This window comes from Haemorhous mexicanus, chromosome 9 (genome assembly GCF_027477595.1).
Source record: "Haemorhous mexicanus isolate bHaeMex1 chromosome 9, bHaeMex1.pri, whole genome shotgun sequence".
Lineage (NCBI taxonomy): Eukaryota > Metazoa > Chordata > Aves > Passeriformes > Fringillidae > Haemorhous > Haemorhous mexicanus.
Window position 1 is genome coordinate 14356359 of NC_082349.1, and position 16744 is coordinate 14373102.

Genomic DNA, 16744 nt, shown 5'->3' on the forward strand with positions numbered 1-16744 from the left:
TCTGTGTCTGTGTGGTTTTGCTTAATACTACAAATTTAAAGGACCATTTTTACAAAGATTTCATTTGTGTGCATGGCAGGGAGGAGTTATCCCACTGTCTTATCTAATATCAGCTTATCTATACTTATCTCATACAAATGTGTTGAGGTCATCTTCCCCAGAATGGAAAGTGTGGCTGTCATTTCCTTGGTGTACAAAGTACAAATGTCAGAACCGATGCAGTTATTAAGGCAGTGTTTCAGCACTTTGTACCTACACAATAGAGATTTGTGGTACAGCATCATTCACGGCTGTTTGAATAAACCCAAATGCAGGCTGTTCTGAAAGTGCTGTGCCAGCCCCTGGTGTGTGCTCCCCCCATCCCTGCAGGGATGCTGGCAGGTGGGGGCACAGCACGGACCTGGTGTGGCCGCACGGGCCCACGGCCGGCTGCGCTTGCCCCGCAGGGACACGATGGCGTCCCGGCATCCCCGCCACCACCTGCCCTGCTCAGCCTCGGGGGAAGGGGGAAGCGACAGCCTCTGCATTTCCTCCATGTCACAGCCACCTCCTCTGCTCATGGAGAAGTCTCTCCTGGGGTCAGAAAGTCTCCACTTTTCACCAGCTGGTACCAGGCTGGCTTTTCCATCACATTTTGCTCTGTTTCTCTTACTGTTAGGTCATAGCATCCACAGGAATTGAGATTTGTGGGAATCAGCTGTGTCAATTCTGAGTTTTGGGTTTTTGTTTGGGTATTCTCTTATGATTTGTGAGTTATAAAGGAATAAATTTCACACAAGCTAGGTGAGAAAGAGGTTATGGTTGTTTGTAACTTCAACAATTATGTTGGTTTTTTGTTTGTTTAGTGGTGTGGGTTTTTTGCGGGGTGGTGGTTCTTTTTAGGGCTGAGGATTTTTCTTTCCTCTGGGGTTTCATTCTGCAATTTGCATCTGTAGATTTTATTCATCTTGACATGCAGGCTCCCAGTTCCATTAAAAATAGAAATAAATAGCAAGAACTTTTAACAGGTGTCGATTCCCAATCAAAAATACCTATAAATTAGTCTAATTTTGACAAGGGAAAGGCAACTATCTCCTGCTCCATCAAGATTAAGTCTTTGCTGTAAACATTTCCCTATTTAAACCACTTATGCTTTTCAATGCATTTTTGTGGCTGGCTTCACTGCAGCAGTGTTACATTACACCCTGTCAGCGGATAAAATCAGATGCTTTCCTTGTGAAAGACGACCAAGATGCAAGTGAAACCTTGAGGAAAAAATCGTGTATTTTCTTCAATTGCAAGTACAAGTGGCTAATTTTTTTTTCCCTTTTATTTCTTCCCTTTTTTCCCCTCCCCAGAAAAGGTCTGGTTATATGCTTAGATTTTTTTTCTAGAAAGACTCAAAGGAAAAGCTGTTTTTCTCTTTCTTTGAAGTTGGACTTTTGTTTTGAACCACTTGAACAGATAAAACTGTAAGGTCAAGAAGCTAACAGCCCCAGTTCCCAAGGGGTGAAAGGTATAGTCTGCTAAATCTTCTGTTTCACTAAGAATGGGCTTAATATTCTGAAGTATCACTAATTACATGATTGGGCTACTACTTTCCAATACTGCAAATAGAGGTAATTGGTGACACAGACATTTGCAGTCAAAAGACAGTCACATACCAGATGTGTATGGAGACAGATGGAGCAGTACATGGAAAGGGCGTGAGCCATGCTGATGGACTGTGCTGAATATTGTCCAGTTTTGTGCACACTGGAGCATAGGCATGTGTAAGGAGTGAAAGGTGAAGGGAGGTAGTATAAATACATTGGTTATGTGCACTGAGAACATTTCTAACAGCAAGGGACAATAAGCAGCAACTGATTTTTCCCACTGCTCAAAAGATTGTGAAAAATTGAAGGATGGATGCCATGGAATTTCCAGGTGCCGGAACCTTATATCTTCCTATGTGTGTCTGATGGGACTAATGCTTTCTTCTTTTCAAAAATTCCCCACTGTTACCCATTACCCTCTGACAGCAAACTACAGCAGTTTCTTGGGTGTTAACTTGGGCTTGTGTTTTACTCTAGTTCTTGTACAGAATATTTGAAAAAGACAAGACAAAGGCTGCTGCCTTATGAATTACATAATTCATAAAATACATCCAGAAAGTGAACAGTCCCTCACAGTGCTTGGTTTGGGGTCGAAGCAAAAAATGAGAGTAACAGAATTGAGATTCCTTCCAAAGGAAAGGGTATTTGTTATGTTGTAATCTTGAACTCTGACTTACTCTAGTCACCATTACATTAATTATGTATTTTTTTTATCAGAAAGATTTGGTTTTTGCCCTCATTTTTAGTTAACATCTCAAATTGTTTATATATCTGTTGCTAGTTACTCTGAGAGTTTCTGTTAGTCCTGCCATTGTAGGCCAAAGTTCACAGAAGTTTCCCATCTTTATTGTGGAGGTTCTTACAGGTAGTTTTGTAACTTACACAATGTTTTTGGTGTTTTTCTTTATTCATCTTTAGCTGCTGACAGATACCCCAGCCCATTAAGAATTATTGTGGTTTAATTTCTTTAGCTTTTTTTTTTCATGGTTTGCAGTTCAGTTCTATGCAAGTTTTTTGTGTGCCTCTGTGCCAAATAAGTGCTGGATTTACCCAGTTTCTCTCTAAAATCTCATTCTTTATCAGAATGGATAATAAACATTCTTACCTGCTTTTACTTGCCTTAATCCTGAGACAAACAAAAACTTGTTATTCACCCAGTGTGTTGAATTGTGAAATGCGTTTATTTACATAAGACTTCCTTATTCAGGAAGCCAGTCTCTGCTATTTAAGGGTATAAATGAACTTCTCCTGCTTGGCTGGTTACTGCAGGCAACCCTTTCCTGTAAATATTGAAAGCATGTTCTGCAGGAGATATGTCAGTGCAGCGATGTGTCAGAAGCTCAGATCTTGTGAGGGGATGAAGAACTATTTTGCTGATTTACCCTGACAGCTGTGAAGATGTCTTGCTGATCCCAAAGTATCTATATGAGAATTTTTGTGGTGTTTTAATAATACAAGGGCTGGAACAAGAGAGCTTATGGGAAATAGCTTAGATATGAGTGCCCGTAGACCAAGATTGTGCATCTACTATTATTTTTATGCCTTGTATTAAATATTTGAAAAAAAGAAAAAGCAACAAAATAGTTTCTCTTCTCAAGTAACTTTTTAAATGCATCCATACAGCGAACAGCCCCTGCAGCTGTTTGGAGTATAAGGAAGAAGTTAGTTTAATGAAACTTCTAGAGGTTACTTTTGAAAGGAAGGGGTATTTGTGCATGAGTGGGTGTGGTACTACTCCCTGCTTGCAGGGAATTCATTAGTCAATATGCAGATAAGATCAGCTACCTGCAGATTTATACTTACTGTTGCTAATAATCTAGCCATAAAGCCTGGTCTTAGGGATAACTGCATGGCAGGATGTTATCCTTTGCAGTCACTGAACTTCTGCAAAGAGGAAATGTGGGGCAGTGATATGGAGAGGGAGGTGGGTGCTGACCAATTGGCCAGAATCTTAATGGTACAGAGAGCTTAACTAGAGGGAATCTGCATCAGGTGCTGAAAATATTTTCCTTGGTAAGTGGTTTTGGCTGTATGAGGAAAATCTGATTAATTTGTGTATTTGTATTAACTACTAGAATTTGCTAAAAAACCTTTACTCAAAAATGTGATACATTTACAAAATACTTTATAGTAGCGCCCTAGAAGATGTTGTTCTTGGAACTCATTCTTAAACTGTATTCTTTTTTTTCTCCCTACATGGTAACCATGGAAATATATGCACTGCAGGAACAAAAGATGTTTGAATTTTGACAATTGTCACACAGTTTTCAGCTTTCTTTGTTGTATTGTTAATACCTGTTATATTTCCCACAGAAAGGTGGTCTTGTACACTACAGGTCCTGTGATAATTGTAACATTTTAGATTATTTGCTGCATAAAGTTCAGCCACAACTATAGAGGATGGTACTGCACAGCTGCAGCTTAATTCCTAATTGCCTACCAAATACCTCAGTGTGTGACAATTGAGTATATTACATCTTAAGATTCTTCAGTTACATGTTAAGATTCTTCACATAGATTTTTTTCTGTATGAACAAATTTTTTTAAGTGGGGAGTGTTATGTACTGCATTTGAAAGTAAGTGTATTAAGCACATAATTCATTAATTTTAAATTTTAAGATAATGGAATTATTCAATAAAATAATTGAAAAACAATAACTTGAATTTAGAATTATTTCTCAGAAGCCTTTTCAGCAGTCCAGTGTGATGTGTTCATGGTTCTGTCATGCTAGCACAAGCTGATACCCTTTCAGAAAAGGAGCAGTTCTGTCCCCCATATTTGCCCACTCACCTCGGGAGGAGCATTCATGAGAAGAAAAGAGGGAGCTGCTTCTCTGCTCATTCCCTGCCTTCTGCCCATTACTTTTTAGTCTGGGCTGGTTCCCCGACCTGGCTTGCAGTCAGACACAAGAATGCTTTTGCTCTTTCAAGGAAGGTCATTAGAGAAAAGCAGGAGTGAGTGACTGTGGGAGGACAGGACTGATGTGGGGTTTTTTCAGCCCATACTGAACTGTAGCCTCACAAACCAAATTGCTGTTTCTTGGACTTTAAAGCCTCAGATCGCATGGATTGTTGCAAGAGAGGAAGCAGATTTACAAATGTGTCATCTCCTTCGATTAATGCTTCAAGGGCAGGAAGAAGGTATGAGTGAGACTCCTTTCATTAAGCCAAAGCCTAGTTTTAATATATTCCAGAACTAATTGAATGCTAGTTCTAACTGATCCATTTAGAGAATTGAAACAAAAACCTCAACTGTAATCTATCAGCAAAAGCTTGCTAATAGCTCTTTAATTTGGAAGGGAAGCTTGGGTAATAAAGAGGAGTGGCAGCCTGAAGGACCAAAATACCTAAAGGTGGGGTGGAGCAGCTCTCAGCCGCCAGGAATCTGCAGGAGGCTTTGTCACATCCTGTATGTGGATGCTCAGATGAAGATATTCTGCTTGTCAGCATTGAGGAAGTCTTTAGGATTTGAATAATAGATCCTAGGTTGGATCATAAGTTGTGGTTAGCTGCTCTGGTGTTTTTTGGCATTTATCTTCTGTTGAGAGAGAAGTCGCTTATTAAAGTATGTGTTTGTAAATTTTAATGAACATTGGGTCTGGAGGAGCTTAATCTTTTAGATTAGGAAAGTAGAGCTTTATCTCAGATGTATATTTTTCTGTGGAAAATGATTCACCTGAGACATGGATGCATGTACAACTCTGCTGAGCAGTGCTAGTACAAGATTTGATTGTGTTTGTGATTGAAATGCTTTGCATTATACATTTGGCTTTACTGATTTACGTTATTCATTTTGGAGGGCGTTAAACAAAATTTCAGGGATTCATGTCCTAAGTGACTTTGTTATTTGGGTTTGGTTCTGTCTCCCCAGAGTGGCCCCTGTTATATGATATTTTCTGGCATTAGCAGGGTTTACCATCTCTGAAGCAGTACTTAGGTATTTAAAAAAAGATCAAGGGAGAAAGACTGAGCATTGGATTTGAAAATGAAATTATTACATTGTCTATAATAAAAACAGAAGGATGTCAGTCTGACTGTGGCAGTTGTGTGCAGTAGAGTATCTACTGCTCAGAATTCAACAAAGATCCGTGTTATCTCTGATGGCTGAAAACCTGGCTCCTGTTCTGATGTGTCTTAATCTGTCACATCTCTTGTACAGGCTGTTGCTGTGTAGCCAGCCAAGTAAAGAGGTGAACTGGGTTCTTTACAGAGCTCTTAACTGTTTTAACTTTGCTTTTATGAAATTCACAAAATACTGTTTAGCTCAAAGCATGAAAATCATGCACAGGATTAAAATAATATTTTTGCCTGTGTTTTTAAGTTGAGTTGTAATGGAAAAGATAAATTGGTATTTTACAATTGCTGCACATTTTAAATTAACTCCAGAATGTGCTCCTGTGAAGATCGGATTCTAGTGCCTTCTTCTAGTTTTTAGGCACAACAGCTGTAATTGGTCTCAATTTACTGGTTTTTTTCCTGTTTGTCTCCCTTTTTTCTACGCCTCTATCTTTTCCCACTTCTTCCCCTTTCTTTCCAGTATTCTATAGAAAAGTTTACAGTGTACAGTTAGATAATTAGTGCTTCCATTTTAATAGCAAGCTTATATTCAGTAAACAGCAAGCTTAATTCAGTTAATCTACTAATTAGAAGATACATAATTCTTACATGATCATGTAGCTACTAAGAACTTTCTGGGTTTGTATTTCAACAATTGGGCTCTTTCAGAACTGCTCCAAGTGTTTGGGTCTTTATTTCTGGGGATTGTTGGATTTTGGTTTTTTGGTTTGGTTTGGATTGATTTGGTTTGGTTTTTTAACTGAAGAAAGGGTCTTACCCATTTCAGCTGGTAGGTTGGTTTGCTCTGCATCGCTTGTGTTTATCATAATTAGTGTTTAAAGAGACATATGAAGTTGAAACCTTGCTCTTGAAGTCAAAACCTTGATAAATGAGATATTCAGTTGAGGCAGTTCATGGATCTAGCCTTGGCAGAAACAAGGCAAACTCCTTGCTGGTCGGCTCTTCACGAGAGGGCCAGTGGCTGTGCTCACTGCAGTGTTCAAACAAGGTGGACTTGCCCCCAACCAGGCTTATATCACCTGGACTTTTGTCACCCACCATTTTCTTATTGTGAGAAACAAAGTGTTTTGGTTTTGTTGACAATCTGTTTCAATGACACCATTTTAGTTTGTGCTTTGAAGTGTTTTCCAGCTATTAAATTGTTAACTGGTGCTTGCACTGCTTCCTCTGAGTGTATAATAATACTTAACACTTAGCTGTGTTCATTTTGAAACACTTGCCAGGGCAGAGAAACCTTGTTTTGAGCCTTTTAATATTATTCCTGCTAATCAAAAGAGAAATATCTAAAAATTTAGACAACAGGTTAATGGTGTAAAAATGGGACTTAGAACCAGAGTCAGAAGCTTCTCACTTGCATCTGAAATATGGTACCATAACCACAGGATTCACTGAGATATCTATATACATCTTGATAAAGTTTAAGGCTATAAATACACTTTTTATAAAAATGAAATATACATATACATTTACCAGAATCTCTTCATACATATTCATTTTTCCATTAAATGATTTAATTAAATAGCCCATTTAACTCCAGACTTCAAATGATTATATTACAGTTTTGGAACAAAATTTGAATTGTATTTTGATAAAGGGCATTTTAAATACCAGACAGAGATTGGCATTTAGCACAGCAGATGGGGGTTTGTAGTGGTGCCCAGTGTTTAGTCTTAATCAGTTTAGTTCTTGCTTTCTTGCCGTGAATCCTAGCCAAATACTTTTTTTTCCCCCCTTACAAAAAAAAAAAAAAATATCCTGGCTTGCTGGCTCTTGTGGGAGATGTGATTGAGAATAACAAATACTGTGCATGTGGGAGGTGGGAGAAAGGCAGAGTAACTCATGGTAACTCTCAGGACTGCTCCATCTGTGACCCCTTTCCCTCTGCTGTCATTGCAATCCTGCAACCGAGAGGTCTTCACCCTCTTGATTTTTTTCAGGAACTTGCTTCTGATTCACTTGCCCTTAAACTGTGTTTTAGGTCAAAGTACTCATTACAATACTCATACCCTTAGTTAACAATTTTTTTAAAGCATGTTAACTTTTCATAGAAAAGTTGATCAATAAAACAAGCAAACATATTGTGAGCTGAGTGAATATACTAATAGAGACCAATCTCCTCTTATTTGGGGGTGGGCTCAGGGGTGTTTCTGTTTTGCATGTAGCAGAGTCTTTTCATTTGTTTGGGTTTTGTTGGTTTGTTTGCTTGGGTTTTTCTTTAATTCTTCCTGTGCTGTCATTGCTTAGGAACCTCTGGATGTTGGGTTCCTCTTCACTCAGCACACCGTTCCAGCAGATTTTCCTGCTTATCCTCATGTTGCCTTGGTTCCAAGTACAGCCCCCTGTGATATGCAAGGGAGTAGCTGAGGCCTTGGGTTGTAGTGGTTGTAGCACTGCTTCTGACCAAGGTGAATCAGAGCAGGCAGAAGCTGTAAGACTGCTTCAAGCCATTCGCTTGTGGTCCTTGGCCATTATTCTATTTCTTCCCACCTTCTGAATCTCACCAAATTTCCTGCTTTGGGTGTTTACACTGCATAGAACCTGCCTCTCCTGCCAGTGCTTGCTCATGCTGGTACAAAGGGCTGGGTTTGTGCTCTGTGTGTGTTTGTGCTTGCCTAATCCCTGGACAGCTGGTGGGTGCATCCTCTCTGCTTCCAACTGGTGTCCTTCCTGCCATGTTCAGTTGTTTCTGTTGTGGTCCTTGTGCTGGTGCTGTTACCTGTGCTTTGCTGTCTCCTTCCAGTACCTTCCTTTCTTGAGCAGCAGCTCCTCCTGCTTTGGTTTCAGCTGCCTGCACTCCAACTTCCACTGTACCAGCAAACCCAGTCTGAGCTGTGTTTGTTGCTGGTCTGTGCATACACTCCTTGCCCACTCTCAGCTTCACTTTGCTCAGCCACAGACAGGTGATCCTTGCTCTTAGGTGTTTATGGGAACCTGTATATCCACATCCTTAGATCCTTTATCTGACAGCCTTACCAAATTAAATCATGCTCATATGGTGTCCATACCAAATCCCTGTGTACATTCCACTTTGCATACAGTAACTTCAGCTGTGCAGTTTAGACTTTTCAAGTTGCTGTTATTGGATAATAGGACTGAAATCTGATTGAGATTTTTTTTTTTGGAGACTGCTTGCCACTTCTTTGCTATCTACCACATGCCATGCAATTCACACATGCTGTCTTCTGGAACAAAGTGCTAAGTAGTGGGAAGATCACCCTATTACAGGTTTTATTGTGATCCAGCATGCTGTGATGAAGATAGATACACTATTGTTAGCAACAGTTCCGTGGATGTGTATGTCTTGGAATAGATTAATAATTAAAGATGCCAACTTGATCTCCTGAAGTTTTCTAAGCTGTGCTTATTTCTGTGATGCATCATCTTTTTTTCATACTGATTTTAGCTGCCTTTGGTGATTTTTTTTCTTTCTTTGCTCAAACATTCTGTGATTTAACATGAGTCATTCTGTCTGTGTGGGAAAGGGCTGGTTTATTACAGGGTCTGTTCTTGAGTGGGGAGGGGAAAGGGTGGAATGTATTTGTGTTTTCTATGTGTTTGTTGTGGAAATGCATAAAACTTTTTTTTCTTCTTCTCTTTCTTTCCTCTCTTCATCATCTCATCTGTGTGGGTGAATGTTCCTGCAAACCCTTGGGGAACCTATAGAGACGTTTGGTATGCTCATTCCTTCATTAGTGCCCAAAGTCACAGATGCTAGGTACAGTTTAGACTAGAAAACAAGAGCCACATCATCACAATGTAAGGTGGCTAAAAATGTGCACTTGAGGAAAACCTCTAAGTCAGCATCTATCACACCTATTTGTTTGCATCATCACAGTAATACCAATGGCCACTGCTACCCAGTTGGCATAAATTTTGGTTCTGCACTTGAAAGCAGAAATTGAATGTGTTCTCCTGTAGCAAGAGCTGCTGTTTTGAGCTTGAGAGATAATTTTCAAAAGTTCAAATTCCAAGTTGTGTTTTGAGAAATGACTGTAGTGCATGCACTTAAATTGCCTAAGTTCTGTTTGAAAGCACCTGTGGAATCGTGTTGAGGCGTAGAAGCCCAGGTGACCTCTGAAAGTGAGAACTAGGCATAATTCAATGTACTCTGTCATTAGGAAGAAACTGATTTTAATAAAACTGAGCACAAAACATTAAACTGTTTTTAAAAGACAGTGATTTTCACATAAGTTATTAGCCTTGGGTAGCTTTATTTTGAAAATGTATGTTCAATGCTGCTTTCTATGAAAAGAAGGCCAAAGTAAAGTAGAACAATGTAGGAGTTTTCTTGCAGGAGAGCTTGTGGCTTCGTGGCATTCTAGAAATGAGAGATTTTTCTCATGAATCCACAATTTGAATATTTTCAGCTGGATCACATTTAGATCATAAACAGCATTCTTTATTCCGTAAGTAGAACAGAGACAAAAATGACTGTAAATGTCATTGTATATTTTTATAAATACTGAATAGTCATACTTCACTGTGAAATAAGTGGCAACTTTAAATATTTATTTATATGAACAGAAATGGCATGAGGGATATTTAAACATATATACTGTAAAAACATTCGAAAAAACCCAATTACTTTTGTTGTGGTTGTGCTGTGTAGTGTTAATGTTCACTTCCAAGCTACAACCACTAAAGTTTGAAGGCTCAGCTTTTTGGTAATCTTAATGATTTTCCTGGGTTTTTTTTCTTGTAATTAAGAGAAAATATTTGTGCTACTTTGACATAAATTGATATTTGAAAAGCTGTATCAGTATTCCTCACTTGATTGAGTCATCTCTGTTCTCCTAATGGAAGAAGGATCATCAAACATGAATTTGGACATTGCTAGTTTCCGGTTTTTGTGTTGAAAATTATTTCATGGAACAGGAAATCCTGTCCTATCTTCAAATTAGGATAATTAGAAGTCATTACCTTAATAACCTCTATAACTTATAAACAAAGGAAATATTTTCGACACACAGGATAAATACATTGTTTTTTGCTGATTAGCCACTAAAATATTTTTAAGTCTCAGTTTTAATAACATTTTACCAGTTTCTTTGATACAAACTATGCTTTTATTGCTCTTCTTAACCATAAGTTTAGAGTACTGAATATGTTCCCCCTCTGTGATATTGCTTGTTTCTCTTCAAATAAAATTGCTGAGTGGATATCATGCTTTAAACACTTTTCTAATGTTGAGGTCAGCCACAACTCTTGACAACTTCTATGAAATTACCATTTTATTTAGTGCTCCATCAGTGCCAGTGGTGGTGGGAGCCATAAACCTCCTTTGAGTGTTTTGTGATAATCAAGTCCCATAGCGCACCCAAGAAGGGGGGAAAAAAGGGAAAAAAAAATTACAACCAGCCTTCTCCAGGGCTGCTGCTGTTTTAACTGCTGCTGGAAATGTACCAGCATAAAAAGAGAATTTTTTAAGTTTTCTTTGTCAACATTAGTATTCAGTGAAAAGTACAAGGAAGTTCTGATTCATCAAGTGATTTGTTTACAACCTGTTATAAACCTAATTTTTTGGCTGTCAGAATGTAAAATACAGTCGCTAAAACACAGAGTGCTAGATATTGACCAGAATAATCTTGGCATATTGCTGTGTATTTTTAGCAATTGCTTGTGGCAGAACGTCACAGTACAGAAAAAACACTGTTATTAATGTTGTATTATGTGAAATGATTCAGAGAACACACAACCAGTATGATATTTTCTTGATTCTGTGACTCTTTCAGAACACAGCAATGTCTGAAACACCTCCCATTAATGACTGTGCATGAAGTAATCCGCATTGATCTGGCTGAGCATTGATATTCAAAAAAAAGAACAGCTGAGAGATGATCTGAACAACATATTTTGGTGCACATTTTAAACAGTCATCCAGAATTTTGCCATTGTACATTCCTTCAATTTCAATAGAAAATCGATATTAAAACTGCATATTCTCTGACTGTGGGCATGCCTCATGTGCAGTGTTGTTGTAGCCCTGTGCTTTGTCTTTGCTTGCAGTAATGCTGTCCATTTGGTCCTTGAGCTTGCAAACAGCCTTTAAATAAAGGTGATGAGGGGAAAAAGCAATGAGATTGACATTACACTCAAGCAGCTGAAAGAAAATGCAGCATTTACTTAAAGAGATAAGAAGTCAATCTTTGTGGAATGGCTATTTATAAATGTCAGGTGTTTGGTTTTTTCCCAACTGAATTAAGAATATCTGACATCACCTTAAAGCCTGCTTGCCTATAGAGTATTTGAGCTGTTAGAGCTGGTAAAGTTTAAGTAATTTGTGTAGAATGGTGTAGTTACTCCAGAAAGCTTAGATATCACAGTAGAGATACAGTAGAAGTTCTAGAGGCATCGATGCTTGCTTTCATCCATGGTGAAAATAGCATATTATCAATTGAAGAAAGAAGTTGATAATGCAGGTTATGTATTTTGTTAACAAAGCATCTTCATTGCACTCATGATGAATGATATTAATTGAAATGTCCCTTTTTTTTGTGTTTTCAGTGAAAGAGTTCCTAGCCAAAGCCAAAGAAGACTTTTTAAGAAAATGGGAAAGCCCCCCTCAGGTATCACTCATTTAAGCATTCAGTAATTTTCTATATTGCATTTTTTGGATAATGTTGTCAGTATGTTATCAGTCTGTAATGAGTAGTGCAGAAATAGTTTTAGTGCAGTTTGTAAAGGAGTTTCAAGTTGTTTTAATGCCAGCTTTGTCACTTTCCATTGAAGTTTATCAACAAAGATTCTCAAGTCTTCTCCAGACTTGAGCTGCTATAATGTTCCTACTGAACAACATTTTCTCTTATGAGAATGATGCTCACAATCAATATGCCAAGACTCAAAATCTATTGGCGTGTTTTCATTTGGCTTTTTTTAATAACCAGAAGCGTTGGCACATCTGTAATTTACCATGTTAGTAATTTCTGCCACGATAGTAAGTGGAATTAAGAGTATTAAGACTACTGCTGGTTAAGGAGCTTGTTACAGAGAAGTCTTGTAAAATTTGGGATTTTGGGGAAGATTCATTCTTGTTCTAATGCAATATTTCAGATCCTATGGCAATGAATATCTGAGAAAATGTACCTGGGGATGTGCTCTTCAGACAACTCTCATGTAGAACTGTCTCTAGGGCTTGGGGTCTTTTGCATGTTCTAATATTCTTGATCATGAAGGAGTTATTTATCTGCATGTTATATTCATGATCTGTTTACTGCTAGATGTTCCTTACTAAGCATGTATGGACAGCTGTATGGACAAATTACAGAAATGTTGATGTAATCCAGTTAAGTCTTCTTCTGTTTTAATGAGTGCAATGTAAAATCTCTTTTTAAAATTTCACAGGTATCAACTTTTATTAGTATAGTTGGCTGTAGTTATCTTTGTTAAATGTAGTATTTCCCAGCTTTTTTCCATAACTGAATTCATACAGTTAAAATTCTCTTTGGTATTATTGTAAACAATGTGATTATATCCTACATATAGAATACTGCTGGCCTAGATGATTTTGAGCGGCAAAAAACCCTTGGAACAGGATCATTTGGGAGAGTAATGATGGTGAAACATAAATCCACAGAACAGTATTATGCTATGAAGATACTGGACAAACAGAAGGTTGGTATAATTCATTGTGGGGTTTGCGCTACAGAAGAGTTTGGTGCAGATGAAGATCTGGTAGCTGTGGCTGAGCTGAGTTGCTCATACTGTGCTTTTCCTTATAACACTTGAATACCAGTGATAATTTAAATGCTTTATTTTCTCTTTTGCCAATAGGTTCAGTTGTTGGAATTGTGTAGACTTTGTACAGTGGCCAGTAACATTAACAGGCTGAAGAGGCTCTAAGTAGCCTCTAAGTCCAAGGCCTTAATAAAATGTTTTTGGGTAAATTCTTTGCTTAGATTTTGTAAGGTGGCATGTACGTTCTTTGGCAAAAGCAAAATGTAGTGCTATAGTTCCAATAAACAGATAAACTTTTGCAGGATAGTTGAAAACTACCTAGATCAGAAATTCTCAACATTTTCATATGTGCACCATAACTGAAATTAAAATTGTCTGCACAAATAACTTATTTTCCATTCTTGGTCCTATGAGGTATTACTTTCTGTATGTTTAATTACATTATAGTCCTGTTGCCTCTGTAGTGATGTTATAGATAGAACAGGTTGTCACATAATGGACATTTTCTGTGTTGTAAACTTCAGTGCTGTAGTCTGAACCTGTATTGCTGCTCCATCCTGATATTTTTTTAGCAGTTTATTACTCTTAGATTAAGTAAGCAATGTTATTTGATAAAATTTAAATTTTAAATTTTACGGTACAGAATTCCAGAATGCAAAGAAGTATTTTAACAGAATTTTTCAATACAAGTAGTTTTTAATGGTTTTGACAAGTTTTTCAAAAGTGCATTATTTAGGTTAGTGGATTCCAAGGTCCTCAATGTAAGAGCTGTTTGTGTATTGTAAGACACTCTGCGTAACTTCGCTGCTGTGTAACAAAGATCATGTTAAGGACAATATTAATCTGGCAAAGGGAACTTAATAATCACCAACTAACAAAACTCAAAATCAGCATTGCCTCAGTGGGAACTTTTGCACTTGGGCATTATAGCATTTCTGAGTAATTTTAAGTAATGGAACTGTGGCAGTGACACAGACTGCTCTGCCGGAGTTGCAGTTCCAGTACTATTTACATGCAGGGTTGCAGTCCTGGACCTTGAATAATGGGACATTTAATGATGGACTGCTTTATAATGGTCTCACAAACAGAAACTAAAACAAACTTACCTTTTAGTGTCAAACCTGACAGGATTTTCTTTTTTGGCATAGAAAACCCCATTTTTTGCATCTAAAGCATTCTCCTGTTATAATGGTGTCTAACTTGTATTTTTAAAAAAATCTAACCAAGTTAAAATGACATTCCAGCATAGTACAAATAAAAACAGCCCAGCCATTTCCATGTGGAAATGTGCCTCAGCATTACCTCAGTATGGCTGGTGGCATCCTGCAGGCAGGGCATCCCAGTGCTGCACAAAGAGCCCACCACCAAATTTCAGAGTCTCAGCTGGCTTTTACTTCAAACCCTTTTTTTGTGAATGGCTGAGTTGTGATCACTGGAGGAGTTTGGGAAATAACATCTTACTTCAGAAAGCTGCCATAAAAATCCTTAAAGACGTTTTTGGGTTTTTTTGTTAATTAAATTCATTACTATCTCTCACAATCAGAAAGTTTTCTGGACAAAGCAAAAAGTTGCTTAAAAACATTTTTAACAACTGCAGTGGACTTGCAGTAATTGATTCCCAGGATTATAAAGATGTTTGCATTCAGACATTAGTCTTCTGTTCATAAATTAGATGGTTCTGTCTATAATAAGAAGTCATTATGTGTTCCTTTATGAAATACCTGCATTTTCAGCTTATTTTTTATGTATTCTATTAGAAATATATTAGTAGCTTCCATTTATTGTTGAAAAAATAGGAGATGGTTTGGGGAGGACACATTTCTATCTCTTTGGTTATGACAGAAAACGTACAGATGTCTGAAATTAGACAATGGGCAGGCTGCCTATAATTTTTCATTTTCATTTTACTTGAAAAAAGGGAAAGCATCCAGTGTATGTCTTTGTTATCCAATCTCATGCTTGATTCATAGAACATGAAAAAGAATGTAATAGATGTTGATGCAGACAGGAGTTTTCTGTGTAAGGAATTATTCCTTTGTCTGCCTTGAGTTAGGAAGGCTGTAACGTGCCCCTGCTTGGCTAGTTTAATTATGTAATTGTTTTTAGAAAGAAAAAAACTCATGAACAAGAGCCTGGGCACAAACAGCTGTTGTAGAATCTGCCATTACCATGTGCCATTTGGTATATGGGAAGCTGACACTGGCCATGCCCTGAGCTTGGGCTGAAGTGTGAGCAAAGCTGGGTCTGAAGCCCCTGTTGGACATTCTGAAGTGTTGAACAGCAGCTTCAGCCTGGAGTGTTGCTCCATCTCCCTCCAGTACCTCACTGGGAGGAGATGCAGGAGCAAAGTCTGGTCTAGCATTGCAGCTGAACACCCCACAAACAAGAGCCTTGGTTTTCTTGCTTGGATAGACAAGATCTTTCCAGCACTTTTAGGGATGAAGGAGATACTTCCCACAAATGAGTTGATTTGAGCAAAAGTTTATTTGTACCCTGAAGATCTGGAATTCAAAAGATGTTTAATTGTTTTAAATCATTATTTCTTTTGTATGATTTTTATTTCAAAACAGTAGTGAGGTTTTTATAGGTACTACTTTTTGCTTCTAAAAGTTAAATTTAAATACTATTTCATTCGGGGCTGGAGTAGCTTGATTATCTCTTATTTATAGCAGTTAGATTTGATTTCCAGACATAAAAGCAGACTTGTTTTGATCACTCATGTACATTTTCTTCTCTTTTCCTATGGACTGAGGAAAAAAACCCTAACTTTACTTGGAAATCATGCCATTCTGAAATGGGTTATAGATAAATTGTGCAATAGGGATAAATAAAATGGATATAATTCATTATGCACCTTTGGGGTCTAACACAAGGAAACTGATTATTAATTGCTGAGAAAGAAAGAATGATCAGAAACCTGCCACTTGCTGCCTTGTTAGCAGCCTGACATTTTAATGGATTATAAGAAGTAACTTGTTTGTAAAAATGGAGGTTTTGAATTTGTATTCTCCTTAGTTTTGTCACTAATGTGTGAGCTGTATAACATAAGCCTGTTTACTTCTGTTCACAGGTAACAAAATTCATAATTGTGTCCTACACAGTTTCCTGCCTTTTATAGCAAAGGGGGGGTCCAAAGATCAAGTGGATTTTATTCAAGTGCTGAGAAAGTATGGCCATAATAAACACAAGCCTTTCATAGAAAATGCAGACAGGTTTTCCTTACTGACTCTTACACTCAGTAAGTAGGAAGAAACACTATTTCTGGAGTGGTCTGCCAACCGTGTCACACAAGTGTTACTCTTTAAAATGTTATTAGACATTTCTTGGTTCTGTTGCTGTACTAGGAATCCATAAGGTTTTTCATTTTCTGTAAAGTTACAAATTTGCTTTCAACTAATTGCTTAGCACAAAAAAGTTTA

General features: G+C 37.7%; 1 protein-coding gene across 3 annotated transcripts in view; it reads left to right on the forward strand.

Annotated features, from left to right (window-relative positions):
• Positions 1–16744, forward strand: part of PRKACB (protein kinase cAMP-activated catalytic subunit beta) — a 73951-nt gene that overhangs the window by 45802 nt on the left and 11405 nt on the right. For all 3 annotated transcript variants that reach the window (XM_059854119.1, XM_059854117.1, XM_059854116.1), the window contains 2 exons: positions 12156–12217; positions 13134–13262. In XM_059854119.1, coding sequence (XP_059710102.1) covers positions 12156–12217; positions 13134–13262 — 191 coding nt within the window. The remainder of the gene's footprint in view (positions 1–12155; positions 12218–13133; positions 13263–16744) is intronic.